Below are 22,660 nucleotides of genomic sequence, written 5' to 3'. Positions count from 1 at the left end.
TGGTTATACAGGTGGACCCTCAAAGGGACAGACATGTATGATGGTCCAAAATCCAAACAACCAATGATTTATAAAGGGAAATCATGGAAATCATCACGGCTGCCCAAACTTTTACTTACAACTGTAATTACGCCCAATGCATTAGTTCACTAGCAGTAAATCAGCGGGAAGCAGAGAGATTACTAAAGTGGTTGCCAGCAGTTACCCCTGTGCTTCACTAACAGACCCAGAATTTAGATGTAGTGAGGCCGAGACCTGTTCCATTGCTAATATGCAATTAAAAGAGAGGAAGCATAATTCTATACTACACCAGTATTCTAGCCATATGAGAGGGACAATACATGTGTCGTTAGTCTGAACTTGAATGCCTCTATGAAATCTGACTTTTATCTCTACAGGGAGATTATTCTACAAGACAGGTGCATGATAAAAGAAGGCCCTGTGGCCTGCCAACTTTTTTTTAACCTTAGGGACGCAAAAAGCACACACTTAGTTCAGTGGTGTCCAGAAACATTCCAAAAAAGGGCCAAGAGGGTGCAGGTTTTCTTTGTGGCCACTGACTCCAGCGGGTGATTTCACTATTATTTTTTAATAAATTTGCAAAAAATCTCAAAACCTTTTTTACATTGTCCTTATGGGGTATTGTGTGTAGAATTTTGAGGGGAAAAATGAATTTCGGCCATTTTGGAATAAGGCTGTAATATAACAAAATACGGAAACAGTGAAGCACTATGAATACTTTCTGAATGCATTGTAAGTACAGTAATGACAATGAGCAGATTATACTCAAGGGGAGCAGATTTGTTGGTCCCTGTCTATTATTGAAGATAGTTTTTTCTTTTATTTAAACCTGATAAATGATGAATAATACATTGTAAAAACTTCATACTTAGGTTTGATAAGAATATTCTCAATCATACTATAATTTAAACAGGGTTTGTGTTGGTTCACCAGATTTCCAAACAACAAACTTGGCATGTGGATGTAGGTTGACCACAGAACTGCCCTTAAAGGGTTTGCTTGGGAAAATGTCAAAAGTTGGAACGTTTTCACTCCACTGTCCAACAAACTTGGCAGACATGTCGGTGGGTTATGGAATAGCCCAGGCGAGGTCAAATTTGGAAAAAGTCAGTCATTGGAGTCAAATATCAAAATTTAATCATAGTATTTTCATCTCTTCTGTCTCCAGTTCCCATTCTTGTATTTTTGTTTGCACCACCGTCTCTAAACCACATACCTGATCCCTCCATTACTTTGAACAACTGACCCCAAGTCACTCAGAGGTATCCCAAAGTCTATTACGATCTAAATTATTTGTTAAATTTCTGTTTCATTCCCTCAGTATCTATACACATGCGATGGAGTTCCTTCAGCAGATGCGTTCGCCTCGCCTGTCCTTCATTCAGACAGGGTTGTCTCTCTTCCTGGGCACCATGGCCCTCATGTCCTCCTATTGGTGTGTAGGAAAACAGAAGGTGCCTAAACCACTCTGCACGCCAACCAAACACAGCAACTGCATCCCCGTTCCCGGCCTGCCCAACTCATCAAGCATGCAGTTCTTCTGGGAGACGGGAGATGACCGCTTTGTCTTCCCCAGATTCCATACCGGCCTGTTTGTCACCTGTGAGGAGGACATTTACTCCGATGGTTTGGGTGAGACGAGATGGAAATGGAAAGCTGCAATAGATTTAATGCTGTCATATGTAGAGAAGGTCAGATGTACTTGAACAGTGGTTGACACAGTTTTACTAACAGCTAATTCGCAAAACCAGTGGTTTCTTTAGTAGATTAGCATTACAGCTAATCTTCGAGGTATGACTATATGCTGGAAGGCACCAGAAGACACCAAAAGGCAGGGTCTGTATATGTATATGTGTGTGTGTGTGTGTTTCCGGTCAGGCTGGGATTTGAACCGAGGATCCTGTGGTCTCAAGCCTAACGCTTAACCACTAGACCATCACCTCCCCTAACAAGAAGTTACTGGGAAATGTAATCATTCTGGAATTTCAAAGGTCAACAGTGCTTAATCTTGAACAAAACGTCTGGTGGTGTCTCTGTACTGGGAAAGGAAAGGTAACAAAGTGAAAAATTCTTGAATTTGTACAAATAAAGCTTTTATAAAAGTTGTGAATACAAAAAGATTTAAAAACAAGCCTCAGTCATCTGTTTATCAGCTTTTGTCCAGTAGATACTCCCAAAGTAGCATTTGGTTATTAACACTGTGACACAAGGGGGTCAGATAATGAAATGGGTCAGGATGAGAGAAAATCCAAGGTGACAATATGAACACACGCGCACGCACATGTGCTCAGCCTGAAAAAAAAAAAAGATTATGATCAGAATGTGTTCTGCTCACAGAGCTTTAGACCTGAATAGCATGAGTCATTTATGGATTAGAGAGCGAGAGAAAGTTTAACAGGATTCACAAACATTGACTCATTTTTCAGCGTCTCATTTACAGATGATTTGCATCAGATTGGGTTTGAATATTAGTGAAGTTCCAACAAAAAGCTTTAACTGCTGATCTGCAGATTTTAAGGTAGTTTGAATGTTCCTAATTAAGATTTTGCACCTAACTGTCCTGTTTAAACAGTTGTAACGTTTTATGTTCATTTATGAAAATAAGAAGGAACCATTTGTCTGCCTGGGTGGTTGCCATCCAGGACCCAAAGCAGTTCCGTGGTGTCAGGGACGTGGATGCTCCCAGACTTGCCTAGACATGTTCGAAAAAGTATTTTCATATTACTGTGTGTATCACACTCTTGATACCTCCCAGTAATGTTAGACTGGTCATTAATATATTGTACCTTTATAATGTTTTGTAATATTTGATGCCACAGACTTGTCGCTTCCCACATCATTTTGTGAAATTATAACCATTTTGTAATAATTGTCCAAACGCTCCAAGAAATTAACACTTTGATGGAAATAATAGATGACCAAAACATGGAAACTCCAATTTTTATCTGGTGTTTCATTGTCACTTTAAATCTACGAGGTCTGTCCATAAAGTATTGTACCTTTTTATTTTTTTTTTAAACTATATCGATTTGATTCATATGTTTTCACGTTAGACAAGCTTGAACCCTTGTGCGCATGCGTGAGTTTTTCCACGCCTGTCGGTGACGTCATTCGCCTGTGAGCACGCCTTGTGGAAGGAGTGGTCCCGCCCCGTCGTTGGATTTTCATTGTCTGGTAATGGCGGAATGATTTTGGGTTTTTTTCCATCAGAATTATTTCAGAAGCTGTTAGAGACTGGCACCTGGAAACTATTCGAAAAATTTATCTGGCTTTCGGTGAAAATTTTACGGGCTTCACAGAGAATAAGGTCTGGTAGTACAGCGGAGGACAAGTTTGGTATCAGTGAAATTGTGGAGAGCTGGACATGTCCAAACTTGTCCTCTGACACGCCGAAACGAAGGTATTCCTTTGTCTCGCTTCCAAAGCGAATCGGTCGTGACGCGCGAAACCTCCGCGCGGCTTTCCACGACAAAATCTCTTGTTAAAAGTGAAATCTTGTGATAACCAGAGAAAGAGCACACGACGGTTTCGTATCCACAGAGCCATCAGCTCAGAAATGGTCCGGTGGCTTGTGCTGTATCGTCGCAGCGCGGCGCGCTGAGCGTCCTTAAAGGGGTCCTTAAAGCTGTACTAACAGACCTTATTCTCTGTGAAGCACGTAAAATTTTCACCGAAAGCCAGATAAATTTTTTGAATAGTTTCCAGGTGCCAGTCTCTAACAGCTTCTGAAAAAATTCTGATGGAAAAAAAAACCCAAATCATTCCGCCATTTCCAGACAATGCAAATCCGATGACGGGGCGGGACCACTCCTTCCACAAGGCGTGCTCACAGGCGAATGACGTCACCGACAGGCGTGGAAAAACTCACACATGCGCACAAGGGTTCAAGCTTGTCTGACGTGAAAACATATGAATCAAATCCATATAGTTTAAAAAAAAATAAAAAGGTACAATACTTTATGGACAGACCTCGTACACTTCATCTGGGAAAAGACAAATTTTACTTTTACTGTCCTAAGAAAATATAAATTACAATGTAACTTCTATTGAGATTACATTGTCTATAACAAACACTTTACACTGCAAAAATAATGTTTTATTATGAATTATGCTTTTTTGTAAAACGCAAAAGATTTTTGTACTTGTATTATTATTTACTGTTACTATATTATTTGCTTTGTTTACTAGAGGAGAAGTGTCGAGGGTTTCATACTTTGACTCCAGACTCTCAAAAAGGTAAGATGACTAATACCAGTGGTATGTTGTGTTTACTGTGTTCTTGGATTGACGGATTGATTGATTGATTGATCTATAGATCGATCTGTTCGTTAATCAATTAATTGATGCTGGCGGACTGGTGAGAAAGATGGGTAGATGGATGGCTGATTGTTGGTTGGCTAAGTGATTGTTGATTAGCTGGATGGATGATTGATGACTGTTAGTTGCCTCGGATGGATGGATGGATGATTATTGGTTGCTCGGTCGGTGATTGTTGGTTTGCTGGATGAATGGTTGGCTAGCTAATTAACTGATTTTTGGTTGCTGGCTGGATGATTGATGACTGTTAGTTGCCATGGATGGATGGATGGATGGATGGATGGATGATTATTGGTTGCCCGGTCAATGATTGTTGCTTTACTGGATGAATGGTTGGCTGGCTAATTGGCTGATTTTTGGATGGCTGGATGGATGATTGATGACTGTTAGTTGCCTCAGATGGATGGATGGATGGATGGATGATTGTTGGTTCCTAAGTCTATGATTGTTGATTTCCTGGATGAATGATTGGCTGGTTAATTGGCTGATTTTTGGTTGGCTGGCTGGATGATTGATTACTGTTAGTTGCCTCGGACGCATGGATGGATGGATGGATGATTGATTGTTGGTTGCCCGGTCAGTGATTGTTGCTTTACTGGATGAATGGTTGGCTGGCTAATTGGCTGATTTTTGGTTGGCTAGCTGGATGATTGACTGTTAGTTGTCTCAGATGGATGGATGGATGATTATTGGTTGCTCGGTCGGTGATTGTTGGTTTGCTGGATGAATGGTTGGGTAGCTAATTAACTGATTTTTGGTTGGCTGGCTGGATGATTGATGACTGTTAGTTGCCATGGATGGATGGATGGATGGATGATTGTTGGTTTCCCGGTCAGTGATTGTTGCTTTACTGGATGAATGGTTGGCTGGCTAATTGGCTGATTTTTGGTTGGCTGGCTGGATGAATGATAACTGTTAATTGCCTCCGATGATGGATGGATGGATGGATGATTGTTGGTTGCCTGGTCAGTGATTGTTGCTTTACTGGATGAATGATTGGCTGGCTAATTGGCTGATTTTTGGTTGGAGGGCTGGATGATTGATGACTGTTAGTTGCCTCGGATGGATGGATGGATGATTATTATTTGCCCGGTCAGTGATTGTTGCTTTACTGGATGATTGGTTGGCTGGCTAATTGGCTGATTTTTGGTTGGCTGGCTGGATGATTGATGACTGTTAGTTGCCTCGGATGGATGGATGGATGATTATTATTTGCCCGGTCAGTGATTGTTGTTTTGCTGGATGAATGGTTGGCTGGCTAATTGGCTGGTTTTTGGTTGGCTGGCTGGATGATTGATGACTTAGTTGCCTCGGATGGATGGATGATTATTGGTTGCTCGGTCAGTGATTGTTGGTTTGCTGGATGAATGGTTGGCTTGCTAATTGGCTGTTTTTTGGTTGGCTGGCTGGATGATTGATGACTGTTAGTTGCCTCGGATGGATGGATGGATGGATGGATGATTGTTGGTTGCCCGGTCAGTGATTGTTGCTTTACTGGATGAATGGTTGGCTGGCTAATTGGCTGATTTTTGGTTGGCTGGCTGGATGATTGATGACTGTTAGTTGCCTCGGATGGATGGATGGATGGATGGATGGATGGATGGATGGATGGATGGATGGATGGATGGATGGATGATTATTGGTTGCTCGGTCGGTGATTGTTGTTTTGCTGGATGAATGGTTGGCTGGCTGGATGATTGATGACTTAGTTGCCTCGGATGGATGGATGATTATTGGTTGCTCGGTCGGTGATTGTTGGTTTGCTGGATGAATGGTTGGCTTGCTAATTGGCTGTTTTTTGGTTGGCTGGCTGGATGATTGATGACTGTTAGTTGCCTCGGATGGATGGATGGATGGATGGATGGATGGATGGATGGATGGATGGATGGATGGATGGATGGATGGATGGATGGATGATTGTTTGTTGATTGCCTGGTTGGTGATTGTTGGTTTTCTGGATTAATGGTTGGCTGGCTAATTGGCTGATTTTTGGTTGGCTGGCTGGCTGGATGATTGATGACTGGTAGTTGCCTCGGATGGATGGATGGACGGACGGACGGATGGATGGATGGATGGATGATTGTTGGTTGCCCAGTCAGTGATTGCTGCTTTACTGGATGAATGGTTGGCTGGCTAATTGGCTGATTTTTGGTTGGCTGGCTGGATGATTGATGACTGACTTGCCTCGGATGGATGGATGGATGGATGATTATTGTTTGCTCGGTCGGTGATTGTTGGTTTGCTGGATGAATGGTTGGCTGGCTAATTGGCTGTTTTTTGGTTGGCTGGCTGGCTGGATTATTGATGACTGTTAGTTGCCTCGGATGGATGGATGGATGGACAGATGGATGGATGGATGGATGATTGTTGGTTTCCCGGTCAGTGATTGTTGCTTTACTGGATGAATGGTTGGCTGGCTAATTGGCTGATTTTTGGTTGGCTGGCTGGATGATTGATGACTGTTAGTTGCCTCGGATGGATGGATGGATGGATGATTGTTGGTTGATTGCCTGGTTGGTGATTGTTGGTTTGCTGGATGAATGGATGGCTGCCCTATTGGCTGATATTTTTTTTTTTTTTGGGTTGGCTGGCTGGTTAGTTGTTGCTCTGTAAATGTGTGCTACATGTGCCTGCCTTGTGATCTCATATTATTTATTCATCTGTTTCCTGTTTCAGTGATGATGTGGCTGTCTGTGTCCATGGAGCTCATGTATATCGGTTTGCTGTTAATCAGCTGCACACTGCTCACTGTGCAGATGTGTATCAGAACTTGGTACCCATCCACACAGCGCTGGGGCCAGATGCTCAATGCCTTTGCTGCCGTCTTCACAGTCCTGGGAGGTACATTACAGTTCAGACTTCTTGTTACTCTTCAAGGCCTTTTGCTACTTGTCAGTGACTTCTTGAGTTTTATCAACAAATATCTCAGATATTTTACCTCTGTGTACGTCAAAGACTTTTGCTGAAGCAACCAGGGTAGATCATTTTGCTTTCATCTCTCGTTTCACTAGAATTTATTCTTTTATATGTGTCATCGTTATCCTCACAGGACTGATTGGGATGGTAGCTCACATGATGTTCATTGAGGTTTTCCAGACCACAATCTCTGCTGGACCAGATGATTTCAAGCCTCACAGCTACGGTTACTCCTGGGCATTCTAGTGAGTTAATGAACATGTTAAAACAGTGCTGATTTCTTTTTTCTCTTAGGATGATGGAAAAATAGATCTATGGAACTTTCTATTTTCGTGTCAGTGCTTGTAAAGTCGGTTTAGATTAGAAAAACACACACGAGTCATTTTTTCTGTTATTGCCATGTATCTGGGTCAGACTCAGAGTGAAAGCAGAGGAAAATTTCCCCCAGATTCTGCCAAATCATTTTGAGGTTCTTCAGGAATTCCTCAGGTTGGAGATGTACTCACTCCAGCATGTCCTACACTTTTCTTCACACTATTCTTCCTGGAATCCTGTCCTATTGCAAGTGCTAAAGAACAGGCACTTTTTTTCCTGAGGACGTTCGTGAATCAAGCTTTCAGCAGAACTGTGGGCTGACTGCGACTCGCTCTGCTAAATCAAAAGTCCTGCGTGCAGGTCAACTTAAAACCGAGGGTCCAGTACTGAGCTCTTTTAATAGACATAATTTGCTTTTGTTTCTGTCCAATGTCCTGTTATTGTCTGTGTCAGCGTGGCCTGGTTTGGATTCACTATGTGCATGTCAGCTGGTGTATCAACTCTGAACAGCTACACTAAGAAGGTCCTGATGGTCACACCGAGGCGGAACTCCAGCTTCAGCCCATGCAGCTTTAACCCTGCAGGCTTCCTGCCACCGGCACCCTACTATGCCCCTCCAAACCCAGCTATGGGGGTGGTCTCTCCCCAATCTTCCTACCGGGTGTCGCATTTGTCTCCATACTATGATCCCCGGTTATCAGTACACTCCTTGCCAAAGCTTACACACTCTCAGTCCCTTCCTCTGCATCATTCCAACTTTGCCTCTCCTCCCCATTCTCACCCAGCACCTGGTTCCCCTTACCACCGTCTGTCCCTCCCCAGTCCCTATCGTTCATCCACTGTCTCAGTCCATTTGCCCCCCAAAATTCAAGAGGAGAGCCTCTCCACCCATTACCAGCCAGAAGAGGACTATAGCCCACTTTGAGTGCAGAATGTGTCCATTCTGGCTCCTCCGTCTTGTGCAAAATGAATTCAGGTAATAGCAGCTCTGACTATAATCACCTGAGTCACTGTTCATTCAGAAACAGACGTGTGGAGGAGACCCGTCTCTCTACAAATATCTCAAAGACGGTTACTGCAGTTGAATTAATTTCAAAAACTTTAGATATTCATATTACATTATTTTTGCTACTTTGCAAACTTTTAAAATTCAGTGATAAGAAAACATTTATAATAATGCAGTTTTATGGATGACAACAATGCCACAATAAAACAATTAAATGGTGCTTTTGTAATCTAAATGTTGTTACACTGTAATGTATTTTTATTATGTCTGTCCAGGAGGTTATAAATATAAATTTTTTTTCTCTCTTTTTTGTTGTCTGTCTGTTGTCTGCATTCAGTAGCATTACTTAAAAACAACCAGGATGTCTTTCATGAAATTGGTGGGCTGGGGGAGCATTCTTGTTACATTTTGGAGGAGATCAAGGGATAGTTCCAGGAATGTCTTTTCTCTCTCTCTCTCTCTCTCTCTCTCTCTCTCTCTCTCTCTCTCTCTCTCTCTCTCTCTCAGGGAATATTACTTTGAATTTGATGAACAAATATAGCATTGTTAAAATGATATCTATGAATGTCTAGGATTTAGTGCAGATCCAATTAAACGTGTGATTGCAGTGGAACAAAACTCATTTTTGGAGCTGGATGGTCATAATCCGTTCGCTGTAGAGTAACTATACAACTGTACAACAAAGTCCCGAATTAGGTTTTGCCTGGTCTGAGGTTGTCAATCAACACACTTGGTTTACAGTTGAAATTAATTGAAAACATTTTATTTTGATGAACCAAGGAGAAATACGGGGGGGGGGAGTAAATAAGATTTGGACTGAATCACTTGATTATTTGGGGTGTTGAGTTTGTGTGGATTTGGGGAGCTCAGCCTTTCTGTGCTATAAATTAGGGGTTTCAAGGAAAAAAAGGTTGGGGACCATTGTTATACAAGACTGTTGTCTTGGTGGAGGTCTCCGCTTCACGAGTGTCATTCTAGTTGCTAGTAGTATGCTGCTAAACGTGTTGAAAAGGACCATCTTGTCCATGTTTGTGTCTGTGTGCAAGTAAGGAGGAAATTTTGACAAAGGTTTGTGGTGAGATGGGATCACGGAAGAGTGGTTTTAAAAAAAAGTTTGAGACTATTCAAAATGTTTGTTTCTTTTTCCTTTTTGTTGCATTCCTGGCAATGTCTAGAACTGACTTTATGACCTCATAAAGGGCTTTACATATACATGTTTTTAAAGCTGGGTTCACCAATGCGATGGTGGCTGCAACCCAAAGGATGACATATATTAGTGTCACACCAGTCTCCACCCTGTTGTGGGTTTGAGCTGGGTGAATATTTTTGCAGTGACTGTTGTGCTAACTACAGTCATTTTTACCACAACTGAGTATGTGCCTTCTAGTTATGGACAAAAATCATCATCACAGTACTGTTTCTCCAAACATGTCCATTTTTTCCTGAATAATGACAAAAGAAAATGGAAGAAAATCAAGTTTTAATAATGTAAGTCAATATCATCCATAATGAGAAATAATAGCAACAACAATAAAACAGTATTATAGAGCATTGTATGGAAACAAGTAATATATACACATTGTATCGCACACGTTGAGTCTGGGCACTTTTTGTCTTATGGTGTAAGATGATTTGATAGAAAATTTAGATGACTAACAGTTTGATAAGGTTACACCAGCAGTCAGACAAGACATTTTGTTAGTCGCATTATGTTGGTGAGCCAAAAACTAAATGTGACATTTCCATACTAGCTAAACAGGTGTTACTAAAAGATCGGCATGGTTCGTCTCTAACAATAACAAAACAACCCACTTTATATCAATTGTCTTTACACTGTATAAGTTCTTTAGCAGGCTGAGAGCCATGACTCTCTTCCTATTCAAAAGCCTTTTTAATGTCTTTCCTAATTACAAAAACACTGCAGAACAAATTTCGCAAGTGTGACTTTGTATTTTAATTTGATTGCACACAAATCTGCAATGTGTGCAATAAGTAAAGCCATTGTAACATTTCAGATGGGCTTGGCTTTATCGAGTACTGTGACGTGATGCATTCGCATTAACCAATGACACAGGACGTAAAATAAGACCAGAGCAGATATATGAAAAAAATTAAGATAGACTAGCAATACAATAATGAATACAAAACAATAAACTCACCCCTTTTTTTTCCAACACTCATAACCATGCGTAAATCTACATTATAAAACAGATTTTACTGTTCAATCTACTTATGTTGTAAGTCATCTTGGTAACTCTTAATTTATCATAGTATCCTAAACAAATTAAAGGGGAACTCCAGATTTTTCAACCTAGATCCTATTTTTTTTAATAGATATTTTTGGGTTAAACTTGTCACTCAGTACCAAAACAGTTTTAATCGGTACAGTGCTGAATCACTCATTCTTCTACTTATAAGAACAATGAGCCCTCATTGGCAATCAACTTGCAATGTCTTAATCCACAGTGGTGTATCCAAAACAACAAGAATAAGTTAAGATACTAACTGTATAATCAGTCATTTAACAAAAGTTTCTTCACATTTACTGATGTAAACGTGCACGTGTACCTCCATCACACTCAAAAAATGGCTCTTTGGATGAACTCAATTTATGTGCAGGATTTCCTTCTAATAAACATATGTAGCCCCAACTCAAAGTCAGTTCAATTATGGCCAGGATTTCCACATAATAAATATAAGTAGTCCCAACTCAAACAAAACACATCCATGCAAGATCATGTAATTTAATTGAGTTGGGGCTATATATATTTATTAGATGGAATCCAGTCCAGTGAGTCAGTTTTTTGAGTGTATCACACAAACAAATGACTCATTGGATGAAGTCAGTTCAATTATGGGCAGGATTTCCACATAATAAATATAAGTAGTCCCAACTAAATTAAATTAAATTATCTTGCATAGACTGCTTTAGTTGAGTTGGGGCTACATATATTTATTAGATGGAAATCCTGCACATAACTGAATTGAGTTCATACAATGCATCAGTTTCTTGAGTGCAGGATCATCTTTATGGTACCAGACACTTCTGATGATATTTTTGCCTATTCAGTGGCAACAACAAGTGGTTCACGAGGTTTAATAGCTTGCTCCACAGTCTTACATAGTATAGCTACTTAGCCTGTGATGTTGTTAGTGTTGTAAATCAAGACTGGACCAATCAAATTCGTTCTTGTCCTGAGTGAACAGTTTAACCCACAAACACATAAAATAGAGTTCAGTTTGAAAAATACCAGAATTCCTCTTTAAGGCCATGTTGGGTTGTGACAAACAAAAATATTCTTAATATTTAGAGGCCTTCAAGAATTCCAACCCAATTGTAACTCTGGGTATTAAATAGTATTTTGCTCAAATACAACTGTGATTGTATGAGTCTGTCCTTCACTCCAGAAATAAACACACCCCCAAAGTTTGAAACCACAACTGTCAGCAGACTCGAACAAACACCATCAAAGCATTTGAGATGGTCAGCAAGTAGTTCTAATTTTAATTTTACAGCTGAATACACACTTACATCTAAAATCTGAATTTTCTTCAACGAATATGACAAATGTTCACTGGCAAAAACAGGCAGATGAACACAAACACGGGAACCTCCCACAGTCACTAATTAAAGCCAGATTTTAGCTGAAAGAGTACATCCAGCCAAACATTATGGGCTGGCAGGAGGAAGGTCTAGTGTGCTCATGCTGTCTTCTTACGTAGCACAAAGTAAGTGATGGAAGAGATCAATGTGAGCACGAAGGCGATCCATGCCAGGATGTAGCTGTGCCCATACCAACCGTTCTTTTCATCTTTGTGGAAGCGGTCTGTGTAGATGGAGGCTGCGATCATGATGCACAGGCCTGCAAGGAAGGGAGCATGGATGTCAAGAAGGGGCAACGGACCATTTCAAAGGAGAAAATGTGTCAGAGAGAGATGGGAATGGAGATGAAGCCTGAGTACTCACAGGCAAGAAACTGAAAGATGCCAGAAATGGTGAACCTCTGCCCTTTCTGGAGGGTGAATAGTTGAGCCACAAACACGAAGATGCCCAAAATGGAGAATATACAAGCCAGTACTGAGCTGGCCTGCACAGCCTGGAGATAATCTGCAGGAGGAGCCAGAGAAGGAAAAAAAAACCCACATTGTTGGTGGTTGTATCGTGAGTATGTGCTAAGCACTCCACTGACTCACTTGCTATGCTTTTTCAAAAATATGGTTGGACAGCAGAATGGCAAGAATGTTATGTTCAAACATCTCAAATATTTTAGGATTTTAAAACATGAGATGAACCAAAAACGACAGCTCCTAATGCAATTTTAAGATCAAACTTGGAATCAATTGAACTTTAAGATAAGCCAAATGTTTTCCGCCATTGTTCACATGTTCCACTCCAATAATAACATTAATGTTGTCACAGGAGTTAAAAGGATACTTAATCAGATTTGCTTCCCAGTGGTGGTTCTTCATGGTTGCAAAACAGGAGAAACTTGAGCCATCATCAGACAAATTTTGCTTTGAAAAGTCTTTAATCAGATCACAGAAAACCTTGAATGTCAGTTTCATTTTTCCCATTGCGCATTCCATGTATTCAACCCATATGGGAGAATATTTATGAGGAAAATTGTCAGAAACTAGAGCTCAGAGTGCAAACCTCAGCCAACGCTAGTTTCCAATTCCACAAATTTTATACCTTGGAAAAAACTTTCAAGATCAAAGTCCTGTTAGAAGTGACTGCTCATAAAATAAAATATAATACAACATATAGATCAAAAGAGCTTTTCAATGTTAAAATTAAGTATCTGCTAAATCTGCAATGCAGTTTAAAGTTAGTCTGTTCATTGAGAGTGCTCGTTTGCACTTCATTGCCACAAATGAGAGTGATTGAGGCACTGTTGATTGAGATATAATGTAAAATGTACACTAAATGAGCTTTTCAATAATAAATTAGAATATCTATAAAATCCATAATCCGGGTCGGAGGCAAATCAAACTTTGTCAAGTGATAGAGTGCCAGTCTGCACCTCACTTTCAAATATCAGTGATCGGGGCACGTTTGATTAAGATATAAACTGTACATTAAATGGGGTTTTCAATGTTAAATTTAAATTGCCACAAAATCTGTAATCTGGATCAGATCCAGATCAAACTTTTTCAGTCAATAAAGGATACCATCCAACAAAATGCTGACAAATATGAAAAATTTGATCCCTTTAGGAAGCGTTATGAATTTTTGAAAATTTGTTCAATGTTAAAGGATAGGAATTTTACAATTTTCCAAGATTTTTTTTCTGGCTTTGACCTTTGACCTATGGCCTTGAAAATTTAATCAGTTCTTGCCTATCAGGATATGAATCCTCTACAATTTTCATAACAATATATGAAAAATTGTGGGGTACAGGCTGTTCAAAAACAGACAAGCAAACAAACAAATGGGTGAAAACATAACCTCTGCCCAACTTTGTTGTTGAAGGTAATGAATAAATCCACATTGTTGTTACTTCATTGCATGTTAAGGGGTGTATTTACCTTAAACAACCTCACACATAACGTCACATCACTAAGCTGCTGGCTTTCAACATATCTTACCCTGATTTTTCAAAATTATTAAGCTCATTAAAATGAATTATTAAGCTCATTAAAATGGTCAGTAGGTCTCATTTAACAGGCAAAATAAATCAGTTATTCAGCCCAATAGATAAAATATTCATGTACGGTAAACCCAGAAAGTATTCACAACGCTTCACTTTTTCCCAGTGTGCCAAAGCAACTTTGAAAAGTTATTTCATTAGTTACTGTATGCATTTACATTTTACAGTTACTTTATACATTTACTTCATTTGCAGCTGTGGACAAATTGTTGGCAGCTGCTGAATGTAATTAATAAAGTAACTCATAATCTAACTTTATTATTAAGATTTAGTACTCAGCAAAGTAACTATTAGTTACGTTGCTGATTGCTCAATCTTAAGAGTAACCAAGTTAGATTACTTATTAGTTGCAAGTTTTTGGCAGATTCTAATAAAGTAATTGCATAAAGCTGCTAATGAAGTAACCCCATTAACTGTATAAAGCAACTAAAAAGTAACTTTTCAAAAGTTTCTTTGACAACACTGCTTTTTCCACATTTTTATGTTATAGCCTTATTCCAAAATTGCTAAAATTATTTTTTTTTCCCACAAACTTCTACACACAACACCACATAATGACAATGTGAAAAAGTTTTGTTGTTGTTTTGTTTGTTTTTTTAGATTTTGTCAAATGAATTATTATTATCATTATTATTAATAATAATAATAAAATAATAATAAAAACTAAGAAATCCCATGTACGTAAGTATTCACAGTCTCTTCCATGAAGCTCAAAATTGAGCTCAGGTGCACCTTGTTTCCACTGATCATCCTTGAGATGTTTCTACAGCTCAGATGAAGTGCACCTGGGGTAAATTCAGTTGATTGGACATGATATGTAAAGACACACACCTGCCTACATATGAGGTCCCACAGTTGACAGTTCATGTCAGAGCACAAACCAAGCATGAAGTCAATGTTTCAGTGTTCATTTTTCAGCATTTAGTGTCTGTTTATACACGCAGTACAGAGTGTAGCTCAAACTGAAGTCAAATTCTTTGTGTTTTGTGGATACCTGGCAAATAAAACCAATTCTGATTCTGAAAGCAATCATCTGTAGACATCAGAGACAGGATTGTTTTGAGACATAAATCTGTAGAAGGGTACAGAAACATTTCTGCTGCTTTGAAGGTCACAATGAGCACAGTGACCTCCATTATCTGTAAATGGAAGAAATTCAGATCCACCAGGACTCTTCCTGGAGCTGGCCGCCTGTCTAAACTGAGTGATCGGGGGAGAAGGGCTTTAGTCAGGGAGGTGACCAAGAACCTGATGGTCATTCTGTCAGAGCTCCAGCATTCCTCTGTGGAGAGAGGAGAACCTTCCAGAAGGACAAACATCTCTGCAGCAATCCACCAATCAGGCCTGTATGGTAGAGTGTCCAGATGGAAGCCACTCCTTAGTAAAAGACACATGGCAACCCACCTGGAGTTTGCCAAAAGGCACCTGAAGGACTCTCAGACCATGAGAAACAAAATTCTCTGGTCTGATGAGACAAAGATTGAACCCTTTGGCATGAATGCCAGACATCATGTTTGGAGGAAACCAGGCACCATCCCTACAGTGAAGCATGGTGGTGGCAGCATCCTGCTGTGGAGATGTTTTTCAGCGGCAGGAACTGGGAGACAAGTCAGGATGAGGGAAAGATGAATGCAACAATGTACAGAGACATCCTGGATGAAAACCTGCTCCAGAGCACTCTTGACCTCAGACTGGAGCGACCGTTCATCTTTCAGCAGGACAGTGAACCTAAACACACAGCAACTCTGTGAACGTCCTTGAGTGGCCCAGCCAGAGCCCGGCTCTGAATCAGATTGAACATCTCAGAGATCTGAAAACTGCTGTGGACTGACACTCCCCATCCAACCTGATGGAGCTTGAGAGGTGCTGCAAAGAAGAATGGGCAAAACTGCCCAACGATAGGTGCACCAAGCTTGTGGTATCATATTCAAGAAGAGCTGAGGCAGTAATTGCTGCCAAAGTTGCATCAACAAATTACTGAGCAAAGGGTGTGAATACTTATGTACATAAGATTTCTTAGTTTTTTAAATTTGTATTAATAAATGTGCAAAAAATAAAAAAAGAAGCTTGTTTCATGTTGTCATTATGGGATTCTGTGAGCAGAATTTTGAGGGGAAAAAATGAATTTACTCCATTTTGGAAATAAGGCTGTAACATAAAATGTGAAAAAGTGAAGCACAATAAATACTTTCCAGATGCACTGTATAATAAAGAAAATTAAGCACAGTTTCATTATGTTTTTCATTTTCTGTTTTCAGGAGTGTAAAAAAATGGTTACTTTTGTGATTGCCGCAGATTTTTTTCTGTATGAATCTTGGCAATTCAGTAGGATTGACTTACCTTCTGGGTAGGTGTAGATGTGAGTGGGAAGGCTAGTGTAGTTCCAGACTTTGTTGTTTAATATCCACCGGGCCCATATATCAGTCCACATGGTGTCAGTCATCCACCAGGCCTGAGGAAAAAAGAGGCTCGTTAGTGAGTTATTATATTACATGTTAAATTTTATACCTTTGTCTGATTTGTGTGTTTTAGGGAGTCATGGTTTCCTAAATATCACATACAATCATACAGCATATGAGCTACCATCCCCTATAATTATGCCAAACTAAATAATGACTCAGTGGCAGTTACATCAAATCTACACCAGATGTCACCATCAGCAATGGAAAAGGCAACAAAAGTGCCATGAGTCACATGTCATGAATCTGCTTGCCATGATGCTGCTGTGGTGGACAAAAGCAGTACATGCAGTCACCAGTAACCCAGAAGTTCTAAGCTTTGTAGAAATTCATCATTTGTGTCTATAGACATAGTAGAAATACATATTATTTGAATTTATGCTTTCCAAAATTCTCTGGATGTTTTCAACAGTTATTCATGCTAACTAGCTACAATGATGGATGACATGCAATCACAAAATGTCTCATTGGTAGAACCCTGGTGCCTGAGAGGAGAGTCAAGAGGTTAGACATTATTGCTGGAGTGATCTGCCTGTTGATTAGACCTTCTGCTGACTTTGGCTTCGTTAAGTCCCGATTACATTAAACACTTTCAGCCGCAGCGTGGGAATTCTGTCTTGACATCTAAGTTGCCAAAACCTTTGGGTCTAAATAATTTTAGTGCCAAATCTTAACCTTAAAGATTTTCAGGTTTGTCATTTTGTGTAATTGCTATTTGAAAACCATGTTTTTGATCTGACATAGTGGTGGGACATTAAGAAATTGAGATGTTTTTGGGCAAAGGAGACATTTCTTGTGTTTTCCATTGTTCTATACCAAACTTAAAGGGTTAATTGCTCAAGGAAAATTATTGAGTCCATACTGGATAATGGAGACAAATCAAATAAAGGGTGAGGCAGCGCTCTGTATTCTGAAATGTATTTTAAGAAGTGTGAGAAATGCACATCCATTGGCTGCTGTTGTATCCTATGACTGTATAGTACTGAGTTCTCTATACAACATACCTAGAATACCTATATATTCATGGCTGCATTTCCAGTATGTTCAGGGACTTGGTTTGACACCCCACCTCGCCGATTTAACATGCAGACAAACAGATTCACTCTGCAGTACAGTGACGGCATTCTGTCATCGGGAAATGTTAGCTATGTAGCTTCGGACGCAACAGTCTCCAGTTCAGAATGAGATGAGAGGGAGTGGTACTCGTTTGTCTTATGACTCTTTGCTGTCAAAAGCATGCGGCACACAGCTTTCAGTGCTGTCATTTTTACAGCGAAACTATGGGGCAGAAATCGGGCATGATGTCAGAGGCGGTCACGTCTACAGGGTGTAGATGTGTGAAGGTCTTTCTTACATTGTCAATGGTCGCCACCAGGAGTAGGATGATGGCTGCGATGTGAACAACAAAGATGGCACCGAGGAGAACCAACATCTTGAGCGTGCTGTGGAAAAGAGGAACAGAGACAAAACTTGTTCAACCACTTTATATAATACAATTACAAGACCCCCCCCACCCCACAGCACCGCCACCGCCTTCCCCCAACACACACACACACACAATGAACAGACCTGCTTCAACTATTAGGAGCCGAGAGAATCAGACAGAATCCACTCAAAACTCACTGGGTTATAATTGATGAAAAAAGACCAAGACCTGGAACCCGCTCAGGGTGTGGCTTCACAACTTCTAATTACCGTGAGCTACAGCCATAAACCTACTGCTAATACACTCCCACTGAGCAGCAGCGCCTGCAGATAGAATACAAGATCAAGGAATGGGAATTCAAAGGCTGTGCTGTACGTTTGCAGAGACAAATCAGTGAATAAATTATGTTTATGGCGAAAAGATCGTGAGAGAACGAGCCTAAAGGGCGGAGAAATGCATGGCGGGCAGATGAGTTTGGGCTTGTCTTCCAAACCTGCCACTCCTTAAAATAACTGTAGAGAAGAGCTGCTTTTCGCCTGCAGAGCTGCAGGACTCACACCTGTTCCCCTTGTCGCGCAACACCCACAAAACTCAAAATCCTTAACTGTACATCAAAACTTTTATTTTTTTTATTTTTATTTGAACCCTCTTAATGCTTGAAGCTAATCACGTCACTGTTCCTCGGCTCTTGTTTCGTGAACAAACCATTTTTTTTAATGTCACTTTTTAAAAACGTCTTGCTGAACTATCTTTGAATGTTTGGAAGCTGCACTTGGTGTGAACAGGGTAAGACGCACATCTGGAATGTGCTGGTTCTAGCTGCTGTGAAGGAGTGTTTATGGGCTGGGTCCACACACACACCCAAACATACATGTACACACACAAAGTGACAGCAGCACACTGGATACACATGCGATCAGTCATTTTCCCACCCTTCATCTTGCACCCAGCAGGCTAAATTTGGTGCAGGTTGGAAGTGGTAAATATTTGTTCTGTCTAATTTCTCCCTGAAGTTCTAACAGTACAAACACAGACACGGTCTACAGACAGAGGCAGGTATACGCTCAGCCTTTGGAAGCTTTGGCTAGAAGCACACAGTTGTGGGTTCCAGCTGATCGAATTCCTTCCCACGTCACGTCTCCCCACAAAACAAAATGTTCCTGTGAGGCGTTTTAAATCTGGCCCGGATGCGGCATATTTTCCACTGCACACAATAGAATACGTGTGGCTGCGTGCGAGAATTCGCAAAGAAAAGCCCTTTGCTTTCTCACAGCTGAACATCTACTTCAGGAGGCCAACTGCTGCATGAACTGAGCACATCTGGACGGCCGAGTGTTAAATTCCTCACTGTGCAGAGTTGATTTTAATAGTGAATAAGTCGTGCGCACACACACACACACACACACACCTGCCTGTATATCTTCACGTGTTAACTTAGAAATACTGACGAAAAACTGTGAGAAAAACAGGAAGGAACAAAGGGTAACAGACGTAAAAACTAGTGAGGATCCAAAAAGCAGTTAAAGAATCTGACTCACTGTTTGATGCCTGTGTGTCTGCTGAAGCCAAAATCCTCCTTCTCTCAAGGTTACAAAATTCAGACTCGGAGTCTAAAAGCACAAAGTGGAGCAGCTACCCGTCCGCCCACTTTTACCCTGCCCTCTTTTTAAGTCCACACCCCAGATGAGCCTTTTGCTTGCTTTATCACGTAATCTCTCCCTCCTTTCCTTGCTCACTTTTTTGCACTCTCTCTCTCTCTCTCTCTCTGTGTCTCTCTCCCACCCTTTCTTCTCGTCTCCTTCACACATGCAAAAGCTCCAACCACTGCTGTGTTTCAACAACTCCTCTAGTCAGGCAACAGATTTTCCATTGTGATTGGTGTCTCATGTCTTTGTCACTCAGCTGACGGCGGTGATTTTCTCTGGGTGTGCAGCTCATGACTCACTGATGTTTGAGGGGGGAACTCCCATCACATTGGGGCCCTGACAACATTTTTACACATCCTGCCATGGTAACAGATGGCAGGCTGGTTTTAATAACACCAGCTTTGTTGCTGTTGCATAAACACAACGGCCACATAAGCGCACGCAAGAATGGGGCACGGGGCACCACAGTGTAGAGTTTCTTCCTGGTCCCCACCCTCTGTGTTTTCCCGCTTAGTCGCTGAGGAAGGACTATCAAGGATGAAGGAATGTTGTTGGTTACGATGGAGGAAGAGGTGGAGGGAAAGAAAAAAAAATGATGGCAAGTCATAGCACGAGTGAGAATAAAGGAGTGAAAAAAAGAGGGAGCAACAAAATGGAGGGGCAAAGTCAGGCAGAGAAAACTGGAAAGAGGAGGCGCTGCAGAGTTCACGCTCTCGGTTGGTGTCGTTATTCCCTGGCAGGTTTGGGCGTGACTGATATGGACCACTCTGATGAGTCCGAGTCATGTGCTCCTTCTTCTTTCGCTGTCGGACACAACAGATACACACTTGTGTGTTTATTTTCTGCTGGGTTTTCAACAGAGCTCAGCGATTCATCTGCCAGTATCACATAACATTTCACTGAACTTACTGAGTATTTCAGAGTGTTTTGCAGGCATCAGAATGTGGTTACATTCCTGTGGAAAATCACTGGCACTGTGTCAAATCCTCTGCGCTATTAGTGCAAAAGGTTCACACACAGGCCTGAAAAGTACCAGCCTGAACAGTTTGAGCTGTAAAAACATGGGTAAGGCACACAGAAGCTCTTTTTAAATAGATTTACTTCGCCTAAACTTTTTTTTTTTAACAATGTGGCTTCATTTTGGAACTTTGCTGTAAAGGTTTTCTCAGTAGTGGCTACAAATCGGGAGGCCTTCTGCCTTTAAAGACAGGGCGTGACCAAGGAAATAAAAAGAATAAAAGTAAAAATTCATCATGGGTGACTCTGTTAAGGTGCGTTTACACATAACCAAGATGCATTACGAATGTCATTTTTCTGTCATTCGTGACACATTCCTGACATTCTTAATGTGACTTAACGCATCTGAAGAGGTTTCTTAATAGTGCGTGTTGGTGCGTGATATTCATGATATTCGTGGAGCATGTTTTTGCCTGTCAAAAAAAATCTTCCACGAATGTCACACACCACCCTCATTTCGTCTCACGTCGTGGAGGTCACAACTGAGCGTATTGATCCGTCTTGATGAGTAGTGATCCTTAACAGAATGTGACAACGTTCGTAGTGGTTCCTGTGATGGCTCTTGGGGCCCAAACTGTCACGCGTTATTACGAAGTGACACGGAAACTGTCAAGTTTTGACACGACTTGTAACGCGGCGTCACATTTCACTGCGCGCCACGACGAATCAGTTTTCTGTCACGTGCGCACAATTAAACTCGGCTCCAAATGTCGTTCCACAGTTCCTGCTGAAGCTCCTCAGGACGCTCCTGCAGGTGTTTCACCTGCTGTTGTAACCGATGATGTGGGAGAACGAGTCTGAACCAGAGGAGTACGAGGAGACTCACGTGCAGCCAGACATCTCTGCACCTCCTCCAGTCCGGCGGAGGAAGAAGCGCGCTCACAATTAAACCCTGCTGCACCACATTCAGTTTGATTGCTGACACCAATTTCAGTGCTCGTCAGCGTGCTCCTGCAGGTGTTCCACCTGCTGCATGTGTCTGATGTTTGGGAAAATGCGCGAGACGAGAGCCGCATGAAGCCACATATCTGGCTCTGTCCTCCTCCTCCTCCTCTCTGTGCCACTCCACGGCACAGAGCCCAACTATGCATGCCGTCACAAAGTTCTTCTGAAAAACTGGAGCGATCTGAATTTGGTTGGATGAATGTGGGTGTGTGTGTGAAGACAATTCACCTCGTTCACAACGTGACATAACTTAACAATGCGCTGTTACGCACAATAGCACGCAACAACAGGGAACACTATTCTTGACCGTGCGTAATGGTTCCTGATAATTCTCCAGCAACACGTGCCATTAATCGTAACGTGTGGTAACAGGTTGCAGCAGTTCCTGAGGACACCTGACGCCTCTGCCCCGAATAATCACATTCGTGATCAGCGGCCAAGAATGTATACTTCGTGGCATGACTTGTCATCGTTATGTGTAAACGCAGCATTACTTAATTTTTATCCGAGGCCATCAAATATGGCCATCGGGTATTGCAAAGGCTTTGCGTCCGTCCGTCTGTCTGTGCTCAACATAAGTCCAGTCCTATTACTGCCAGAGTCTTCAAATTTACAGGGAACATTCACCGACCTTGGACAAGTTCAAAGATGGCTAACCTTGACCGATTATAAGAGGTATTTTAAGAGGTTAAAAGTCACATTCTGTTTCAATCTGTTCAGTTCTGTGTTTGAGTGACGGGCGTGACAGCCAATCAGAATAGAGCTGCACTGTGGGTGGTCTCCCCAAAATCGCTTTGTTTTGTGTGTTTATTCTCAAGGTCACCCATCCGGGCATTTAACCTTGAGGGGTGCGTTTTGTCGGTGAAAACATTGCAGAACTCAATACAAATACATGTCATTTGGTCACTTTTCAAAGGGGTCAGACTCGTCAATGAAGTCAA

General features: G+C 41.2%; 2 protein-coding genes across 3 annotated transcripts; one reads left to right on the top strand and one right to left on the bottom strand.

The window, feature by feature from the left end:
- The first annotated feature begins 1,182 nt into the window (after positions 1–1,182).
- Positions 1,183–8,794, top strand: LOC117527648 (germ cell-specific gene 1-like protein). Its single transcript, XM_034190086.1, has 5 exons — positions 1,183–1,653; positions 4,210–4,257; positions 7,015–7,179; positions 7,388–7,499; positions 8,023–8,794. The coding sequence occupies exons 1-5, from the start codon at positions 1,359–1,361 to the stop codon at positions 8,492–8,494; spliced, it is 1,092 nt and encodes a 363-aa protein (XP_034045977.1). The 5' UTR covers positions 1,183–1,358; the 3' UTR covers positions 8,495–8,794.
- A 2,974-nt stretch (positions 8,795–11,768) lies between these two features.
- LOC117527713 (epithelial membrane protein 2-like) lies at positions 11,769–19,834 on the bottom strand. Of its 2 annotated transcripts, none has more exons than XM_034190179.1 (5): positions 19,652–19,834; positions 18,040–18,132; positions 16,567–16,678; positions 12,543–12,683; positions 11,769–12,438 (listed from the first exon to the last, which is right to left on the bottom strand). In XM_034190179.1, the coding sequence occupies exons 2-5, from the start codon at positions 18,115–18,117 to the stop codon at positions 12,278–12,280; spliced, it is 492 nt and encodes a 163-aa protein (XP_034046070.1). In that variant the 5' UTR covers positions 18,118–18,132; positions 19,652–19,834; the 3' UTR covers positions 11,769–12,277. The 2 variants fall into 2 exon arrangements, with proteins under 2 accessions (XP_034046070.1, XP_034046069.1); XM_034190178.1 differs by having other exon boundaries at positions 18,040–18,127; positions 19,650–19,832.
- Positions 19,835–22,660: the final 2,826 nt, after the last annotated feature.

The sequence above is a fragment of the Thalassophryne amazonica genome, chromosome 16 (assembly GCF_902500255.1).
Source record: "Thalassophryne amazonica chromosome 16, fThaAma1.1, whole genome shotgun sequence".
NCBI lineage: Eukaryota > Metazoa > Chordata > Actinopteri > Batrachoidiformes > Batrachoididae > Thalassophryne > Thalassophryne amazonica.
Note: the sequence above shows the minus strand (reverse complement) of the source record. Positions and strands in the feature narration are given on the sequence as shown.

What these genes read in the sequence shown, in the direction of transcription:
- LOC117527648 (XM_034190086.1), top strand. Translation starts at nt 1,359, where the DNA reads ATGGAGTTCCTTCAGCAGATGCGTTCGCCTCGCCTGTCCTTCATTCAG. An exon ending in CATTTACTCCGATGGTTTGG is followed by an intron (nt 1,654 to 4,209) that starts GTGAGACGAGAT and finishes TTTGTTTACTAG; the next exon opens with AGGAGAAGTGTCGAGGGTTT. An exon ending in GACTCCAGACTCTCAAAAAG is followed by an intron (nt 4,258 to 7,014) that starts GTAAGATGACTA and finishes TTCCTGTTTCAG; the next exon opens with TGATGATGTGGCTGTCTGTG.
- LOC117527713 (XM_034190179.1), bottom strand. Translation starts at nt 18,117, where the DNA reads ATGTTGGTTCTCCTCGGTGCCATCTTTGTTGTTCACATCGCAGCCATC. An exon ending in CATCTACACCTACCCAGAAG is followed by an intron (nt 12,684 to 16,566) that starts GTAAGTCAATCC and finishes CTCCTCCTGCAG; the next exon opens with ATTATCTCCAGGCTGTGCAG. An exon ending in CATCTTTCAGTTTCTTGCCT is followed by an intron (nt 12,439 to 12,542) that starts GTGAGTACTCAG and finishes CCTTCCTTGCAG; the next exon opens with GCCTGTGCATCATGATCGCA.